Genomic DNA, 17,749 nt, shown 5'->3' on the forward strand with positions numbered 1-17,749 from the left:
CTCTCAGACCATTGAAGAAGGGTCTCTGGTGGTGGGAAAGGTGAGGTGGCCTTTTTGATGCAGTGACCAAGGGCACACGATCTGCGAGAAGGAAGCCGTGGTGCATATTCAATCCTTTGATGGAGCTGCTTCTTGCTCGTTTCGCCTCCTCCGGTCGCTTGTGTCTCTTCTTTTCTAATGCAATGGGGTTGGATTTCCCTGATCTCTGCTTTATGTCCTGGCAAAGCGGCTGTGTCCCTCTGAGGGGTGTGGAGGATCTTGGTTCAGGGAAATCTTGGGAGGTGACCACCTGGAGCAGCACATAGGGCATTTCTGCTGTTTCTCATAATCACAAAGACTATGAGATGCAAATATTAGAGGGGCAATTAGATTTACATATGAGCCAACTACAAATCACATCTCTTCCAGATACCCACACAGTGTGGCCTCGGTGCTATTTCTGTCCCTAATTACTGCTGTGAAGTGCTTCCCAGAGAGGCGATAGCTTTGCAGCAACATCACTGTGCAGAAATCCATACTCCGGATGCCTTTTTGGCCTCGGTTCCTCATTCCCCAGTGCAAAGTGCCTGCACTTGCCCTCCCTGGACCTGGGCTGCTGCGAGAACCAGGCCAGAGTTACTCTCAGGAAGATGTCTGTCTCTTCCTTTGACAGCTCAGCATGTAAGGGGGAGAATTATAGATGTTTTCAGAATAATCCTTGGTCACTGGCTCAATTCTAGCTCAAAGGAGAGGGGTGTTAGGCTGGGGAGGAAAGCTCTTGGTCATCACAGGGCTTTTCATCCATACTCCCTGACAGACACCTTGAGGACCTTAAGGAGCCAAGCCTGGGGGCCAATCTCTTATTCACAGCAAACAGTATTTTCCTGGTTACCTCTGTCAGTAGAGGAAGCCTCTGTCATTCCTGACCTCTAGGCACTCACTTGAACATCTTGCTCCTGCAGCTAAAATGGGGAGAACATGGATATCCTTTGAGCACTCTGGAGAACATGCCAAGAGCCCAGGTACGAGTTAGTTGGCTACACAGTCCCAAGAGCCTTCTGTGAGCAACACCTGTTAGCAGCTGCTAAGCCTAAAATCCACTTAGCTCAAGCCAGAAGGAAAAATGCAAATGAAAACATTTATTCATGACATCCAAAATAGATAATCTTTGTGGAATACTTAAAAGACATTTAAAAGGCTCCAACTCTTACCCTCTGTCTAGAACAGCAAGATCTCTCACTCATCACCAGCTGGTTCGCAGGGGATTGCCCTGAGAGTACACTGCTTTCTTAACAGTTGTCTCTGCATGACATATCTCAGGTTGCATTCATGAGGGTGCTCATGATATGTTAGGTCTCATAGCCAGTTTCTTGAGCTCCTGGCAGACTTTAATCTGAAATGTATTCAGACTGGCTGTTCACTCCCAGGAATGGAAGTCAGCCTTAGTTCACTTCCAAGGAAGTATAAATGACTCTATCAAGCCATGTATCTCCCAGGCAGTTATCAGTTCCTTGCCTTGAAAAAGGTGCCAACTTTCCTATCCTCACACTAATGACTTATTAACATGTTTCAGTGTGAAGTGTTCTTTATGCTGACCCTCATTTGCTGTTTCAGCCCGGAAATTAAGAAATAAAGTATGTGAACTGGACCAGCTGAAGACCAGGAAGCTGTTTCCAAACATGGTGCTGTCCCCAGCCTCCTGGTCCCTGCAAATGGGCCCATCTAATTTGCACACTGATCTTTATTCAGCATCAAGGCTATTCTGGCCTCCTAGAGAACAGGGAAAGGATTTGAACTGGAGTGCTAAGATGGAAAAAGGTAGGGGAGGCAGGGAAAGTTGCAACACTGCAAAACGGAGCAAAGACAACACGGCCAGAGACTGTCTGTGCTGGAAGCATGCCCATTTAGCGTGTGACATAGTGGGACCAACACCCCTGCTTCAGTCTTCAACTGTTCAACTGTTGTTTGTCTTCCCATCTCTCCCCCTACCTCCACACGCTGCAGGAGCTGTGCAGAAACATGTTGCACCATTTCCCTCCTGTTTAGAGAGGAAATTGTGTCTCAGGCTGGCCAAAGGGTCTCTCTGTGCGGTCCGTCTTTGAGGTCACTTGGCAGACACTGCTCCCTTCTCCCGATTTCGGCACTAGCTTCAAACGGGCATCCCCTCCAAAACAAGGCTGGCTGGGCACACGCACTTTGCCCTATGCCCATAGGAATGATGATGGCGAGCAGGGCAAAGAAAAGATGTTTATGTAACAACTGAACAAGAGGTTAAAAAAAGAAATTTGGGCATTCAGGTATCAAGCCAGTATCAAGCCAATGCCTTTCCCATGATAGCTCTTCTGCTTAGCATTTGAGCCAAGGCATTCTTAATTGGCCAGGTAATACTAAAGGAATGAAATCATTCTTATTTTTACTAAGAGGAAGGGCTAGCTTCCTCTGGATGGGGAGGAAATATGAGGACTTCCCTGTTAAACCACTGGACCTCCCTGGAAGGGAAGAATTTGTTCTTCAGGAGGAAATTAGACATGAGAGGTACTGTGTTCTCCCATGAGGAAATGCTTCTTGGTCAGCACAGCCTGAGGTATAAGGTGCAGAGGAAGAGAGGCTCTCTGCTACCCATGGTGTTAGGACAGCCTACGGCAAAATAGCTGGATATGAGAGAATGGCCTGGCTGATTTAATCTTCAAAGTAAGTAACGGAAGCTCGGTTTTCTCTCATTTTTCCACCTACCTCTTTTATGAGTTTATCTATTTTGGCACCTGTGAGTAAATATTTTTATTTGCATTTTGTCTTAACCTGTCTTGAATTAAGTATGATTTCAGTGTAATTGGATACTAATCACTCGTTCCTTGCCAAAGGATGTGGTAAATCTCCAAACAGACCTTGGGGCACCTTGCAAGTTCTCTAGGTTGCCAGCTTGTTCTCCATGATATCCACAGTATTACTGAGTAAGCCCTACCCCAGCTGCAGGGGCCAGCTGGTCAGGCAACAGCCAGGAGAGTAGAAATGTCTTCTAGAGATCGGGAGCAATCAGGAAGGCTGGCTGGCATGAAGAATTGGAGCAGACTTGGATCCCAAGGGCTTTGGAGGAGTTTGTTGCAGGATTTATGGTTTGGTAAAAGTCCTTGTGTTAAGCAAGGAAAAAGAAAGGAAAAGAGAAGCTCCTCTTGAGCCAGAATTTAAACCACCAACCTAAAGTTCACAGATACTGTAAATCTGCAATCTATCTCACTACCAGATGAGCTATCAAAGGAAGACAGAAGAGGACACCAAAGAGCAGGCTCTGCAGCATGCTTTCAGGCACATACCTTTTCCTTAGCTGCACATCCTGTCCCGTCATCCCTTCCCATTTCTAGCTCTTTCTACCTGTATTCACTGCCCCTGGCCACTAGCCTGATATCTGACTCGGGTTTCCTCTGAGTATGAGGGTGGTTTCTGCCTTGAATCCTGATTCACAGCCGAGGCTTGTCTGGGCACCCTGCCGCTCTCTGTCGGGGCCCGGCTTCCTGAATTGCTGGCGTTGTGTGGCAGCCTGGACTGCCTCTTCCACTAGAGGTGCAGGGAAATTTCAGAAATTAACCTTTTCTATCATCATTCTTAGTCTCATTATTGCCATAGGGGTAACATCCCTGGGATATTTGCACAAACATGTGGGACCTCGCTATACTGCCCGGCCCAGACATGTGACAGATAGCATATCTGACTACAAAAGTAGGTGCAAGTCCTAGCTGCCCAAATGGAAAAACATGCTACCCCAACCTCTGCAGATTTCTATGTATAATTATATTTTTCCTGTTATTATATGCCCGCCAGTCATTTGGGCATGCTTACTCCCTTTCATTCACTCTGTGATTTTTCATACTTAATCGAGGGAAAACAAACTAAAAACGCTCTGCAAAACAGGAGCTATTTGCACTGCTTGTGAAGGAACTGCTTCCCTCAAGACTAGAGGCAAAGCAGGAGCAGTCTGGACTAGTCTTCACTGCCCATCTTACAGCACCTGCAAAGAGTGAGGAAAGCAGGAAGGAGAAAGAAAAGAGGATGGAAATAACAACTCGGCCACGAGATGTCTCTGGAGGCAGACAGCAGTTTACCTCTCCCTGACTGGATGCTGTCTCCACTTTTACCCATACTCTCCAGCCACACTGTGCTGCTCCAGCTCTGTGTCCTCAGTTTTGCTGTCCCAGCGTGACCCTCTGTCAGGCTGCATTTTCACTGGTAGCTGCAAATGACTAAGCCACTTGGACCATTCCCTGCTGTTGGGATGGGAGGGCCGGTGCCTCTCGCCTTCCCTGCACTGCCCATCTGCACGATCCAGTCCTGTTGCATGCCCTTGCCAGCTCAACTGGTTCAGCTCACCCTTCTTTAGAAAATTAGAAATTAGAAAACCCAACGCCTCCTTACTGGGTTACCCAGGAGACTCAGATCAGGGGAGCATTCATGGACCACCAGAGCGGAATGATGGCAAGTTGTGTGGTGGAGAGCAAGTGAGGACGGGAAGAGGAATGAAATCTCCTCACTTTGGAGCAACACACTGTTCAGCTGGCTCATCCTCTTCTCAACCTTTGCCCTCAGTGTCCTCTGTTATTCAGAACTTAACATCACAGCTTGCCAAAGACATGCTGATGGACTTGCAGGAGGGCTCATAAGCAAGTCAAACCAAAAGCTCTTGCCCCATCTGCTCGTACACCAACTGGAAGGAGAGAACATCCTGCTGTGAGGAGCAGGCTGAGCTGAAGGCCCTTCCACACAGTGGCCCAAGCAATGCTGTTGTTGGCCAGCTGTCCCATGTCTTCAGAGGTGCTGAGCAGCACCACCATGTGGGGGAGCCCAGGGGTGCCTGGGGCAGGGGAGAGCCACAGCCCCTGGCAGTGTTTGGGCATGGCTGGGAGAAGCTGGGGCAATGAATCAGTTGTTTTGTACCTCTGCTCAGTGGTTTTAGCCACTTTCCTGTCTTCAGCATGGGTCCATTTTGGTTGCTTGGCTGAGTGGAAAAGGAGAAGTTTGGACTGTGAAGGGAAAGGGGTCTGACAGTTGGGACCTGGACTGGTGAGTGTGGGAATAGTTTTGAGGTGTTTTCAGCCAGATGCACTCCAGATGTCAGGTCAGGTATGCCACTGCTATGACACTATCTCACCTTGAACTTGGGAGCAGTTTGGAAACAGCTATAAGCCTGATAGTGTGGGAAAAGGCAGACACCGCTCGGATGACGATGCAGCTGGTGCCAGAAAACGTGCCCCAGGGCTCAAGCATGTTGGTCTTCCCTCTGCCAGACGAATGATCCAAAGTAATAACAAAAGAAAGAGAGACCAAGCAGATCAAGGTGTCATGCTGATCTCAGGGAAAGAGCAATAACAAATTAACATATATTTGCTAGTGAAAGGTGAAAATAAATCAATTTTTTTTCTAAGGGATTGGTCCTGCTTCATCTAACCTTGACCTGACACAGTGCAATGCCCAGAAATGCAATGCTCAGGGCTCTCTGCCTATTGCAATACGCAGCAGTTGGGCAAAAACACTGCTGCTGGGGAGGTATGGCAGCAATGCATGTTCAGGTGGGATTGTGGTGATTAACATCTAACAGCTCCTGACATTTCCGCTGATAGCAGATGACATGAATCCTCTCCTTCTAAGGAACAAGAAAAAGAATCATTCATTTTTTCCCATGCTCCCTAATGTCCAAAGCTTGCTAATTGTGCTTTGTTTGCCTAATTAAGCTAGGGCTGGCTAGCATGCTCCTGCAAACCAGCTCCCCGTAGCAGGCAACACTCATACGCACCCAGTTTGTTTCCAGTAGCTGGCTCTCTTCAGTACAGACCTCTTCAAGCAAGCCTGAGGCAGAAAGGCTCTGCCGGACAGCAGGAGCTCACCTGTGGCGTGCAGGGGAGGCCGCTCGAGGGGGTGCAGGCACAGAGTTTGGGAGCAAAACAGCATGCCACAACTCCCAACATTTGAAAATTGCACAGTATTATGATTTCTTTTCTTTTCTTTTCTTTCGGCTCAGGTACTGCAGCAGGTGACAGGATGTGACTTGTTGCCAGCCTCCACATCAGGAGGGAGCCGCACAGGGAGCGAGATGGGACCCGCAGGCCACGGGGAAAGCGGGATTTTCGCTGCACAGCTGCCACCTTCCGCTGGAGCGTTTCAGTTTTTCCTCGCGAACAAAAAGCCAGCAGAGCTTTGGGGTGGGAGCCGCGTCGGGGGCACGGCCGCTGCCCGGCAGCCCTGCAGCCCACCCCGCGCTTCAGCCAGGGGCACCCGGGGGGACCCGCGGAGACCTGGAGGGCAGGAGGGTCCCGGCGGCGCGGCCCAACACGGCCCTTGCCGCCACCGCTGCGCGGGGCCAGTGGCGCAATGGATAACGCGTCTGACTACGGATCAGAAGATTGTAGGTTCGACTCCTGCCTGGCTCGCTGCTGTGCCTTTTGCCCCTTCCCGGCCTGTGAAAAAGCAGGGCAAAGGGGGGAAAAAAGCTGGAAAACTGGAGGCATGGGTCACCCTGATCTCTTATATGCTTAATCAAATGTCTCTAGGCATTAAACTGCTTCCCTGGAAGGGGCCCTGCTGCAGTCCCTCCCGCCCCAGGATGCACCTTCTGCGCTGGAGGCGCCGACGCTTCCTGGGCACCGAGGCTGGGAGTTAAAAGCGCTCAGTTGCAGGCCGGGCTGTGTTACCTGAGGGTGCAGGGTCACCCCAGGAAGGACTCCAGACGGGTGCGGTGTATACGCGGGACTCGGCCCGCGGGGGTGTGAACAGGGAGGACAGAGTTTGGGAGAACTTGCTGGAGCACAAACAGAAACTGGGCTCCAGTCTGCAAATGCAACTTCAGTTAAACCAGCAGGCCTCATATCCAAAGCCAAATCAGTTAAGCATTGCACAGGCAGCAGATTAGGAAATGGGCACTTTTGTGCATGTCCCAAAGAGGATTTTTAAAAATAAACCTTTTCTTACAATGCTGGAGCTGAGCATTTCTATTTGTTGGAGGAAGTGCCCCCTCTGGTACCTGACAGGCTGCTGAACAACCCCTTGCCTGTCTGTTTGCCTGCCCAACTCACTCTCACTATATCAGACTGAGATGTCCTGTAAATGGGCTTTTATAATCCATAGCATCCTTCTGTTATTAAGTGGTAAATCTGGTACAAATGATTAAATGGGATAAATGCACAGATCTTTTTATTTTTGGCTCTTGCTGGAGACCAGATAAAGAAATAATTAAGCATTGCGAAGTTCCTGATAGCTTCTCCTACATGAAGTATTAAAGTCTTTAGCTAGTACACTACTATCCAGGTGTTCTAGATACTGGCATTGTAGTAGAAAGCATTTAATACATTGAAATATGTAAGTATGTACTAGATCAGACAGAAGCTGGACCAAACAGTTACATTTATGTAATAGGGAAATAGCTCAAGAGCTAGAACAGCTACTTAGCATGAGTCCTGAGATCAATGCTTGCATTTTCTGTTTTTTCCCATCTTTCTTTTTTTTTTTTTTTTAACTTATTTCCCCCCCCCCTTTTTCCTTTTCACTAAAGGTAGCATGCATTTATGCAGAAAGGCATACATGTCAATACCTCCTGGGCAGGAGAGAAAAAAAGTCTCATCTCAAACTGATCAAGAAATCAGCTTGCAAGATAGAATAGGAAAGGAAATAATTATTTGATCAGAAAAGATGCTGGCTGAGCTTTTATTCTGTGAAGGAATAGAAAAAAAGGGACATCACTGAATGAATGAAAAGGAATGAAGGAGCGTGCATAAATTTCTTCAAAATGTAGGAGCCTAGAAATCTATATATGAAAGGGTAACTCTTGAGCAAGCAAAAACCAGTCCTGTAGTCCTGGAGGGAATCTGTACTCTCCCACTTTCCCCAGCCCACACTGGAGAGTAGCAAAGATGTGCTTTTTTGGATTGAGGACTTCAGATTGGATTGCTAGTGTGTGCAAACAGGTATGTCTAGATATGGACACCGAAGAATGGACATTTTTCCTCATTGTCTGCTAGCTAGGACACCCCTGGTTCCTGTTAGGCAGGCTTTTCAGGCCTGGGTTTCTTCTGAGACACTTTCTAACAGGGTACACTGCACCATGGTGGAGGAACAAGGAGAAAGGGTTACAGTGTGTGTGCATGCGTGCATGCGTGCGTGTGTGTATATCTACACACACACAAAAATGTACTAATTAAGAAAGAGCTAGCTGAAGCCAGTGGTGCAATGCATAAGGAGTGTGACTACAGATCAGAGGTGAGTAGGCTTGACTCCTGCTGGGCTTGCTATAGCTGTTCATGTTCCCTGATGATAATTTCCTTACTTTTACTCTTCCCAGAGACAGTGGGCCTTCCTTGCACTTAAATGCAAAATTTATCCCAGAAAAAACAGACTCTTGCACAAAGAAGACTCATTCTCAGTTCTTCTGAAGGATAAAAATTCCTTTCTCCCCCACTACACAGGCAGACTCAGCTGGCCAGCAGCAAGTTTACTCTTTCCAAGCCAGGAGTCACTGTCAAGTGTGTGTTTCTGCACACCACACAGCACCTCTAATGAAAAAGGAGACACGAGGGAGAAAGGAGAGAGGAAGGCAAAACAGTAGAAGACAGAAAAAAAAAAAAAAAAAAAAGCAGAATTGAAGCATCGGTTCTGTTATCTACCCTGTGGCTAAGCCAGCCCACGGCCGTCTGAGTCAAATCCCTTCTCCATGAAGCGTTCCCACCGCTCCACCTTCTCCCAGGACACCACCCATTGGGAAGGAGCCTCTTCAGAGCCGGAACTGAATGGTGATGTAAGGCTGGTTATGGAAAGGGAGCCCATGGTCCCTCTTGGTGATTGCATGAGCCATCGAAGGAGACCTGACAAAACCGAACATGCCCAAGTCACACGTGTGCATGCTTTGGCTCCCAACAGGAGAATGCCAAATATATACATTATGATTATGGCAGATAAAGATGTCATTCCAAAAGTGTAGTTACAACCTGGATTTCAATGTTTACTGCTAAGAAGTCACCCCTCTGTGGATCACATTTTCAGTGCTGGTAGTAGAGTTTTGAGAGGCAAAGAGGAGACACAACTTGTTTCCAGGATAAAGTCCCGCTGTCTTCCCTCTAACTTTTGGCACTGAGCTAACTTTGAACCTGCCTGTGCGTGATCACAGAATGGTTGAGGTTGGAAGGGACCTCTGGAGATCATCTAGTCCAACCCACCTGCTCAAGCAGGGCATGTTAGACAGGGTTGCATCTTGGTGGGCTTTGAACATCCCCAGAGAAGGAGACTCCCAACCTCTCTGGGCAACCTGGTCCAGTGCGAGGCTTTGCGAGGCGCCCTGGCACGTTTCGAGGCAGGGGGTGAACAGCGGGGGCTGCTTTCCCCACGGGCCCCCTGGGATGCCCCTCCGTGGGCCCTGCAGGCTGGGGCACGCCGCGGCCGAGCAGCCACCGCGAACTGCGGCTTCCCCAGCCGCTCGCATTGCTCGCTCAGCAACCGAGTTTTAGGGAGGGGGAAAATCATATAATCGTAATCCCCAGGAAAGAAAAAAAAAAAGAGAAGGAATAAAAAAATACAGCGTCTCCTTCGAGCCGGAATCGAACCAGCGACCTAAGGATCCCCGCGGGCGGACAGCGCCTCTACAGTCCTCCGCTCTACCAGCTGAGCTATCGAAGGGACGTGCCCACCGTCGCCCCGCGGCCGCCCAAGCTCCAGCCCGCCGCCCTCCGCACTTCTGAGCATGCGCACTGGCAACGGCCGCGCTCTGCGCCCCTCCTGCGCATGCGTGCGGCCCGGCTGCTCTCTGCCCCCGCGCCCCACCTGCGCTGCGCTGCCGGTGGCGGCCGCGGGCTCCTCCGCTCCGCCGGGCCTTCTCGCTTCCTTGCCCGTCGCCGCGCAGCCTTTGCCCGCCCCGCGGCCTGCCAGCCGCCGGACGCCGCCGCTTGTGCGGCCGCCGCGCCGCTCCCCGCCGCGCGCTGGAGGCTCCGTCAGGCGGCGGCGGCTCAGCCCTTGTACGCGGCCGGGGCCAGTGGCGCAATGGATAACGCGTCTGACTACGGATCAGAAGATTGTAGGTTCGACTCCTGCCTGGCTCGGTCTTTTTCTTTCCTTTTTCCTCTTTTATTTATTTATTTATTTTTTTTAAACAGTTTTGCCGCGCCGCTTTTCCTTTCGGTTTTGTGTCCCCTCCCCCCACTCTTGTACGTGCTTGCAAAACAGTTTTTACCACCTTGCCTTGATATCGCTGGCATGCAATTTTCTTCACACTTTCCAAAAGGCTAAATCCAGTATAGACAGAAAAAATCAAACCCGTTTGTTCCCCCCTCCCTTTAGTCTTCCTGGTGCGGGCATCAAATAAAGGTCAGAGTTTAAAAAAAGCTTTCAGTGCACACAGCCTCTTTTCCAAAAGACTCCCCCTTTTCCAAAAAAAGTGCTCACTTTTTCCTTTTCAATACACATATTTCCGGTTCTATATTTGCCAGAAAATCAGGCTGTTCAGGCTCCGGCGGCATGGGGTGATCCCAAGAGTAACGAGGGAACCACTACAGCGATGCAACAGGCGCCAGGGGGTTCGTGTGCACGGGCCTTGTGTGACCTGCCTTCAGAGCCGGGTTTTGTGGCCTGTGCTTGCACCCTGCGCTAAAGCTGCTGAGGGAAAATGACTGGCCACGATTCCAGACAGATTAACAGCGCTAACGAGCCAAGCAGGTTATTTGCTGCATGCTGGTTTGAGAGACCTCACTGCTATTTTGGATGAAATGTTAACCATACTGTACCAGGCCGAAGATAAATTCCCCTGACAGTGGCTAAGAGACTTTTTCCCATGTATTTATTGGTGCATTAATGGTGTTCCTTTACTGGAGGAGTTAGTGCGTTTGAAGCAATGCATATTGAAATTGTTTGAAAAGTTTAAACCCGGCTGGTGGTGTGTATTATCTTACGGTGTCATTGTTGCTTGGAAAGGTGCAATATCCCAATGATGTGCCAGGCATATAAATGGTGTTAAATCGTGAGCTCAGATTAAATATATATGTGTGTGTGAGCTTTGAAAAAAGTACGTATGCATGTGTTTGTGTGTGCGAAAGTTTTATGATGTGAGAAAAAACATGCGAGCCAGGCAGGAGTCGAACCTACAATCTTCTGATCCGTAGTCAGACGCGTTATCCATTGCGCCACTGGCCCCGCACAACCACTCCTGCCGCCCCCTGCTTATAGAGCCACGTGCGCGTGCAGCACCGCGCGCTCCCGACCACCCCCGCGCGCGGCTCCGGGCTCCCCCCGGCCCGCCCGCCGCCGGCAGTGCCCCCGCGGCGCGGGCCCCTCCGCCCCGCCCGCCGGGGCGCCGCGCATGCGCGCTGCGGGCCGCCGCGTTCTTGTGCCGTCGCGCCGAAGCACACGCCAGCTCCCTTCGATAGCTCAGCTGGTAGAGCGGAGGACTGTAGAGGCGCTGCCCGCCCGCGGGGATCCTTAGGTCGCTGGTTCGATTCCGGCTCGAAGGAAGCGTAGGTTTTTTTCGTTTTCCTTTTTTTTTTCCTGTTTTTTCCTTCCCCTCCCTCGACGTAGATCCGGTGTGTTTAGAAATAACGCATGGTTACACGATTTTGACTATTCAGTGCTCGTTACAGCATTGGGTTAATAGATTATTGCTTTCTGTACTGCTGCATAATCACAGGTTTTTGCTCCCCAGAAAGCGCTTTTTAATAGGTTTTGTTTGAACAGATGTAGATGCGTATTATTTTAAGAGATCACCCGCATTACAACTTGAGTGTCTGAAATAATTGCAGGCTTGTGCTTCGGCTCACCGACTTTCAGCAGGAGCTGTTGCTACACTAACAGAGGACACCTGCCGCGTGAATGCCAAAACTTGGTTAATTTTTAAAGCAAAACAAGAGGTATATTGTTCTTACTCCAGATTACCACAAACCCTCAGGAAGCAAGGTAGTGCAGGAGGGTGCCTGCTGACATTGTCTGTTGTCTTTCCCCCCCTGCTTGGTAACAGCGCAAGGAGCATTTTCTGTTCTGTAGAAAACGGTAGTGTAGATGAGAAATCAGTAATTTTAACAGTGTTCGGCTTTGCATGCGTAGTCATTTTTCTTTAAAGATTCAGTACTTAAAAAGGCAAAAATATAATTATTTTGACTGAAATCATGCCAGGACTTTGAGTATTAACTCTTATGGGAGGTAAGCAACAGAATTAAATGATGTGTCTCAGATCAGGCAGAGTCATAATCTTCTTGTGGAGAGAAAAATACACAATTACTTAAATAACTGGTTATACTGATGGTAATTCTAAATTTTCTAAGAGTTTTCTTCCATTCTCTATTTTGAGTAACCCTGGATATAAGTTAATATCAAACACTTAAACAGACCAGTCTTAGAGAATACATTCAGCCAAAACAGTTGCCCCTTACGCATTTTTCAAATGCTTGGGCTTCAGTGGTCACAGGGACTGAATACCAGAGTAGTGAGAAATATTCCTGTCGTGTAGCAGGCCCAGAAGGTCTGGCACTCCGCGCTGGCTCTTGGACAGATGCAAAAGCCCCGACCAAGATCCCGGCCACAGCAAAGCTCCTGGCATTTCTGCCACTGTCCCCAGTAGCATCGGGATTTCACTTGCTGCCCTGGCCCTTTGCTGCAGAAAATCATCCCATATAGGAACTTTAGTCATTAAACTATTGCACTGAAGCTCTGTAATCACACTGCTAAATTTTCATATGAGGATGAGCATCCCGCGTTTCAGAGCAAAGGATGCATTTGCAGTGTGTGGCTCTACCTCTGGCTATTTTGCATGCAAAGGCTGCAATACAAGACTGAGCTCTTCTTCTGGGAAATGCTGAGCTGTCACTTACCGCTTGTCAGGATGGAAAGCCATAACTTTGGACAGCAATCTCCCCAGCTTTTCTAGCTGTTAGTAGAACAATGTTGTTTATAGTATGGGAAAGTAAAGGTAATGGTACAGCTCATACATTCAGACTTTATTAGCAGCCTTATTATTGTTTGACAGCGAAGGTAAATTTGAATATACATTGAATATACATTTGAATATGCTTTACATATAAATAGATGTAGCAGAACAGAATAAAAATGTGAGGAACCATACACTTTGGAAAGATTAATGGGAGTGCAACTGAACTGAACTGAACACAGAAGCTTGTAGGCATAGCTATGTTCACTTTAGGAACTATTCTGAAAAGCAAACAAACAAGTAAAATCACATTAAGAGCTAAGTCCTGAAGTCCTTACTCATCCTTTTTCCATGTGTCCTCAGAATAGATGACCCTAGCAGCATGGCAAATATTCTGGTGCTCTAAAAACTAAGTTGCCTTTTTGGAAAAAAAAAAAAAAAAAAAAACATGGGTTAAGACCCCCAGTTTTTTAAGTTGTAAATACCAAAGATCCTGTTCAGAGGCTTGGTCATTGGTTCAATTTTGAGATTTTTGGCTAACTGAGATAATTTATCTGTGGTTTATCTGTAAAAATCCTCCTATCAGTGAAAAAGCTTTGCAAACGTGCAGCAGCTTGTCCATATTTGCATCATGCTGCAAGATCAAGTCCTAAATCTTTCCTAATCAAAATCTCTCATTTAGAAAAAGTCAATAAGAATCACAGGACTTAGGGTATGACTCAATGGAAATCATTTCCTTGATTTCAGTAATCTTTTGAGATGTCTGCTGGAAATAGTCACTAAGTAGCATTTGCACACTTTCACAGCAAATTTCTCTACCAGACACTGAAACTTGGGAAATCCCTTATCCTCTATAATGTGTTGTGTGCCACATGTTTGCTCTACTCTGTGGTGTAGTGGTCACATCTTATTCCAGAATTAACACCACGCACCAGGCAATAGCAAAGAAAGCTAAAAGATGCGTGCGTGTGTTCAGGCCGGTGGGTGCTGGTGTCTGTACCGTGCAGACTAGCACAGTACCTAGCTCCGGGCACACGGGTGGCTGGTGTCACTGGCAGCCCGGTGCATACCAGGCTTGATGAAGACGAGACGAAGATGAGAAGACGTGTGGCATTAGGCTGCTGCTGGGGATGGGCCTTGCGGGGTGCCGTTTCGTCAGCAGCAGGCTGGTGGCACCGAGCCTGCCCTCCTCCGGGCCGCGGCTCCGGGCGCTCGCCTGGCTGAGCGGGCAGGACGGTGGCGCCGGGCTGCGCAGGGCGACTGGCTTGCCCCACGGCTGGGGATGGTCAAAGAGCCTTCAGAGCAAGAACTGACAGGTCTGGATTTATGCATGTGAGAGTCACCCCTAAAATTATTTGTGGTTGAACACTGGGACCTGAGGCCTGAGAGCAGCCCACTAGCAGGAGGGGTGCAAGTGCCCTCTGCCCATGCACTGCCAGGCCTTCTCCTCTTCTCACCAAAGCAACAAATGGGGCCGTTTCCAAGGATAACGGGAGCAATAGCTGGCCCTAATGCCTGTGCCAGGAGAACAGATACATAATCTGGTACCAATGGCTTTTAAAATATCCATGCATTTTAGGAACTTCGAAAAAGAGTTAAAAGTAGCATTTCTTGGAGTTATAGCTAGTCCTATAAAACACACTGATTTCTCATGTATTTAGCTGCCACTGAGTGACATTTGATGTGAAAGGTGAGAATAGGAGGAAGACAATAATGTTTCACAACCATGGAACACATTTTTAAAGAAAAGAATTACACTTTTGACTAACTATATATTCACTGGTGTATATAATTTAGTGGTACATTACATCCCCCTTTGCATGGCAGCACTGTGATTAGAGGGAACAAAAATAGCAAATGTGCAGAACTGACAATGATTGATGTAACATAATCAATAAAGAAAACTTCAGCTGTCTCTGCTATGTCAAACCAGTAAAGTGCTAAGTTTAAGATTTCAGAAGTCCTCCTTCAGCTCTTTCAAAGTAAGGGCCGAATTGCTTTATGGTTACTTTAGCTACATCCACATGTAATTCCACCAAGTTGCGTGGAGGTACCCCTGATGATTACTTTTAAGGACACAAGCCACTACCACATTTTTGCTCAAAACTGAGCATCCTGTGTATTCAAGGATATACAGTTTAACGTGCTTCTCATCCCTGCCTATTTTTTTAAAGCTCATGCAGAGTACTTGTAAAGCCCTGTGCCTGGGGGAGAAGGGAAGACCCAAACTCACACCTAAGAAGAGGACTCCGAAGAGGACGGTCGCTCTCCCTGCTGTGTCCCTTCTCTGCCAAGTCCCGGCCGCTCCGGCGTGCCAGGCACAGCCTGTGCACCATGGCTCCCATCCCAGTGTCTGCGGGGCGGCTGGGAAGGCAGCCAGGGCCGCAGCCGAACAAGCAAGTCGGTGGGAACTTGTTGGCTGGGGATCAGTTTGCAGCACATTGCAGGTGCAGTAGGAAAAGCCGGAGCTACCTGGCCTGGGTGGCTGGCAAGGGGTGGCAAGGACGGGAGAGCCTCGCCATGGGGCCATCCCTGGCCAGGGGGAGAGGGGACCTTGGCCAGGATACTCCTCTGGCACAGCCCACTGCCTACGTCCACCTTCATGGCTCCTCTGCCCACCATCTCCCAGCTTTGCAGCCTGTGCGGACACAGTCCTGTGTGTGTGTGCAGGGCATATGTGTGTTTCCAGGGCTGGAGGAGTCTCCCAGGTTTGGAGAGCTGTATTGTATCCACCAAGAGACTGAGCCAGCAGCACTGCACTCTGACTCAGATTCATAATTGCTGGGATTTGGCCCCAGCAAGCCTCTAACTGCTTTTCAGGGAGCGCTCCCTCTTTTGCAAAGGCAGTCCCGTCCACCTTGCTACCGACTTCTCCCTTGAGGTCTGCTAAAAAGCAACTCCTTGGATCCCTCATAAGGACATTTTGTGTCCAGCAAAACTGCTGAAAACGAGGAGCGTTCCTGGGCAGAGAGGGACTGGGGCCAGGCCTGGCAGGTCTGGGGCAGGGCGAGGAGGAATCGTATCACGGGGAATATCATCAGAGTGACAGGATGTGCTGAGCAATGAGAGACCAGGATGCTGGTCCATACGGCACCGCACTGACTGTATCTCCTTGCAGAATACAGATATGAACCTACTTAAAGCGCATTACAGGACGATTCGATCTTGAGAGGAAATTACTTTCAGGTTTCCCTGCTTAGTTTAAAATGCAAATACTAATATAGGCTACAGAGCTTTTCACTGTGGCACTCACTGGGAAGCGCCGTCGGTTCATGCTTGCCCCCCTCTAGGAGTCGGTGCAGTAGCTCCGATGGCTGTCCCCGATGAGCTGGGTTTTTTCAGTTGCATTAGTCGGCTGAAGCACAATAGGAGTTTCTCCATCTAAAGTGGGCAGAAAGACAAAAAAAAAAAAAGAATCCTTTAAGCATCTTTAATTTGGTACAGAAGTCAAACTTTTTGCTAGTGCCAGAACATTTAATCTGTGGTTTTGGCTACAGCAAAATGTTGGCTTCCTTGGTGACTAAGGCCTGCAGCACTGCATTATAGACAGCAGTGTGCATACTAAAGAGAAGTGATGTCCACACAGAGCCTGCAAATGCTCTTGCACCTTCTCCATGTTTAATGGGAGATTTCAAGATGACTGTTGTTGTTGTTAAGTTGGACTATAGCTTTACCTGCTGCTTTGCAAAGTTTGCAAGATAAGGGTCCCTGCTTATCCAATTTTAAGTGCTTGTTTTTTGCAAATGTCTGAATATAACACATGCTGTTGTGACTCAGCATGCAAGCCCTGACCTTGACAGTGCATGCAAGAATGGGCTAGAAATGAGCCTTGAAGAATACAAAGTTAACAATAAAGAAAGAAGGAATAAAGAAACCTGCATGAGTATACTTAGGAGTGAAGAAATCACATCCATCCTGAAAGCCAGCAAGCTGTATAAAAATGCTAAATTGTATTTTTGAAATCCTATAATAATATATTTACAATTAGATTTTGAGAACTATAGTTCTAATGAGTGTGGAACTGGCAAAAATTCATATTATCATTATATAAATCCTTATTATTATTTTCCCATTACATTCAGCTATATGTTTGGTTTTTCAAAATATCTGGAAAAAAAAAGCATTTGTTGGAGAGTGGGGAAAAGTTAAGTCCTTACATAGTCCACTAATGGCTCTTTTGTTCACTCTGATACTGGGCAGGGTTTGGGTGCCCTTCTCCAGGGCCTCTTTCCAATCCACTTTTTTGGGAGGGGGGCTGAGCTCTCAGAGACTGCCTATTGAAGGTTCAGCAATCTCAGTGCAATGCTTTTATATGAAAAAAATTGGTTTATCTATCTCCTGACATTAGCACAGGCTTCGCATTAATTGAATTTGCATGATGACTGTTTTTTCCTCCCAAATGACCAAATGTTTAGAAAAAACCACATCTGACGTTTCCTCCTATTTACATGACAGTTGATGGGATGAATGGTGGGCCAAAGATGTAATGTATAAGAGTAAGATGTAATGCATAAGAGTAACTTAACCCAGAGCAGGAATCTAATTGCATGCCATACGGTTTCCCCTCAGTGGGGGTAGAACAACTTTGACTCTGTCAAGGTGAAAGGCAAGAATGATTAAATGCTAAGCAGCTTCTCTGTATGGGCAATTCCACATTTAGACACAAGGTCAAAGGCAGGCATGTTTCATAACTTCTAAAAGTATATGAGTAATTAATGTTTGGAGCTCAGCTCTTGTTCAGATTAGTTTGGCAGTTGCAATCCATTTTTAAGCTGCTAAGTATTTTCTCGATTTCTGAGCAGCATTCCCTCCCACCCTCTGCTGCCTCCAAGTTGCTCATTTTATGGAAGATCATATATGGAGAGCAGGGGCTACTCAGTTAGTTTTCTTGTG

The 17,749-nt window shown here is 47.9% G+C and overlaps 1 protein-coding gene, 1 long non-coding RNA gene and 5 other non-coding genes across 7 annotated transcripts in view; 3 read left to right on the forward strand and 4 right to left on the reverse strand.

Moving 5' to 3' along the window:
• The first annotated feature begins 6,322 nt into the window (after window positions 1-6,322).
• TRNAR-ACG (transfer RNA arginine (anticodon ACG)) lies at window positions 6,323-6,395 on the forward strand. Its single transcript has one exon. It is a non-coding gene; the product is annotated as a tRNA-Arg (tRNA).
• A 743-nt stretch (window positions 6,396-7,138) lies between these two features.
• On the reverse strand, window positions 7,139-9,912 carry LOC134136392 (uncharacterized). The gene is made up of 2 exons (XR_009957491.1): window positions 9,772-9,912; window positions 7,139-8,819 (listed from the first exon to the last, which is right to left on the reverse strand). It is a non-coding gene; the product is annotated as an uncharacterized LOC134136392 (long non-coding RNA).
• Window positions 9,534-9,627, reverse strand: TRNAY-GUA (transfer RNA tyrosine (anticodon GUA)). Its single transcript has 2 exons — window positions 9,591-9,627; window positions 9,534-9,569 (listed from the first exon to the last, which is right to left on the reverse strand). It is a non-coding gene; the product is annotated as a tRNA-Tyr (tRNA).
• A 61-nt stretch (window positions 9,913-9,973) lies between the features above and the next one.
• Window positions 9,974-10,046, forward strand: TRNAR-ACG (transfer RNA arginine (anticodon ACG)). Its single transcript has one exon. It is a non-coding gene; the product is annotated as a tRNA-Arg (tRNA).
• Window positions 10,047-11,060: 1,014 nt separating this feature from the next.
• TRNAR-ACG (transfer RNA arginine (anticodon ACG)) lies at window positions 11,061-11,133 on the reverse strand. Its single transcript has one exon. It is a non-coding gene; the product is annotated as a tRNA-Arg (tRNA).
• A 223-nt stretch (window positions 11,134-11,356) lies between these two features.
• Window positions 11,357-11,450, forward strand: TRNAY-GUA (transfer RNA tyrosine (anticodon GUA)). Its single transcript has 2 exons — window positions 11,357-11,393; window positions 11,415-11,450. It is a non-coding gene; the product is annotated as a tRNA-Tyr (tRNA).
• A 4,692-nt stretch (window positions 11,451-16,142) lies between these two features.
• DNAJC5B (DnaJ heat shock protein family (Hsp40) member C5 beta) overlaps window positions 16,143-17,749 on the reverse strand; it is a 78,351-nt gene continuing 76,744 nt past the window's right edge. Inside the window, exon 4 of the mRNA XM_062568202.1 lies at window positions 16,143-16,237. Within this exon, the coding sequence (XP_062424186.1) occupies window positions 16,143-16,237 (95 nt within the window). The remainder of the gene's footprint in view (window positions 16,238-17,749) is intronic.

The sequence above is a fragment of the Rhea pennata genome, chromosome 2 (genome assembly GCF_028389875.1).
Source record: "Rhea pennata isolate bPtePen1 chromosome 2, bPtePen1.pri, whole genome shotgun sequence".
Lineage (NCBI taxonomy): Eukaryota > Metazoa > Chordata > Aves > Rheiformes > Rheidae > Rhea > Rhea pennata.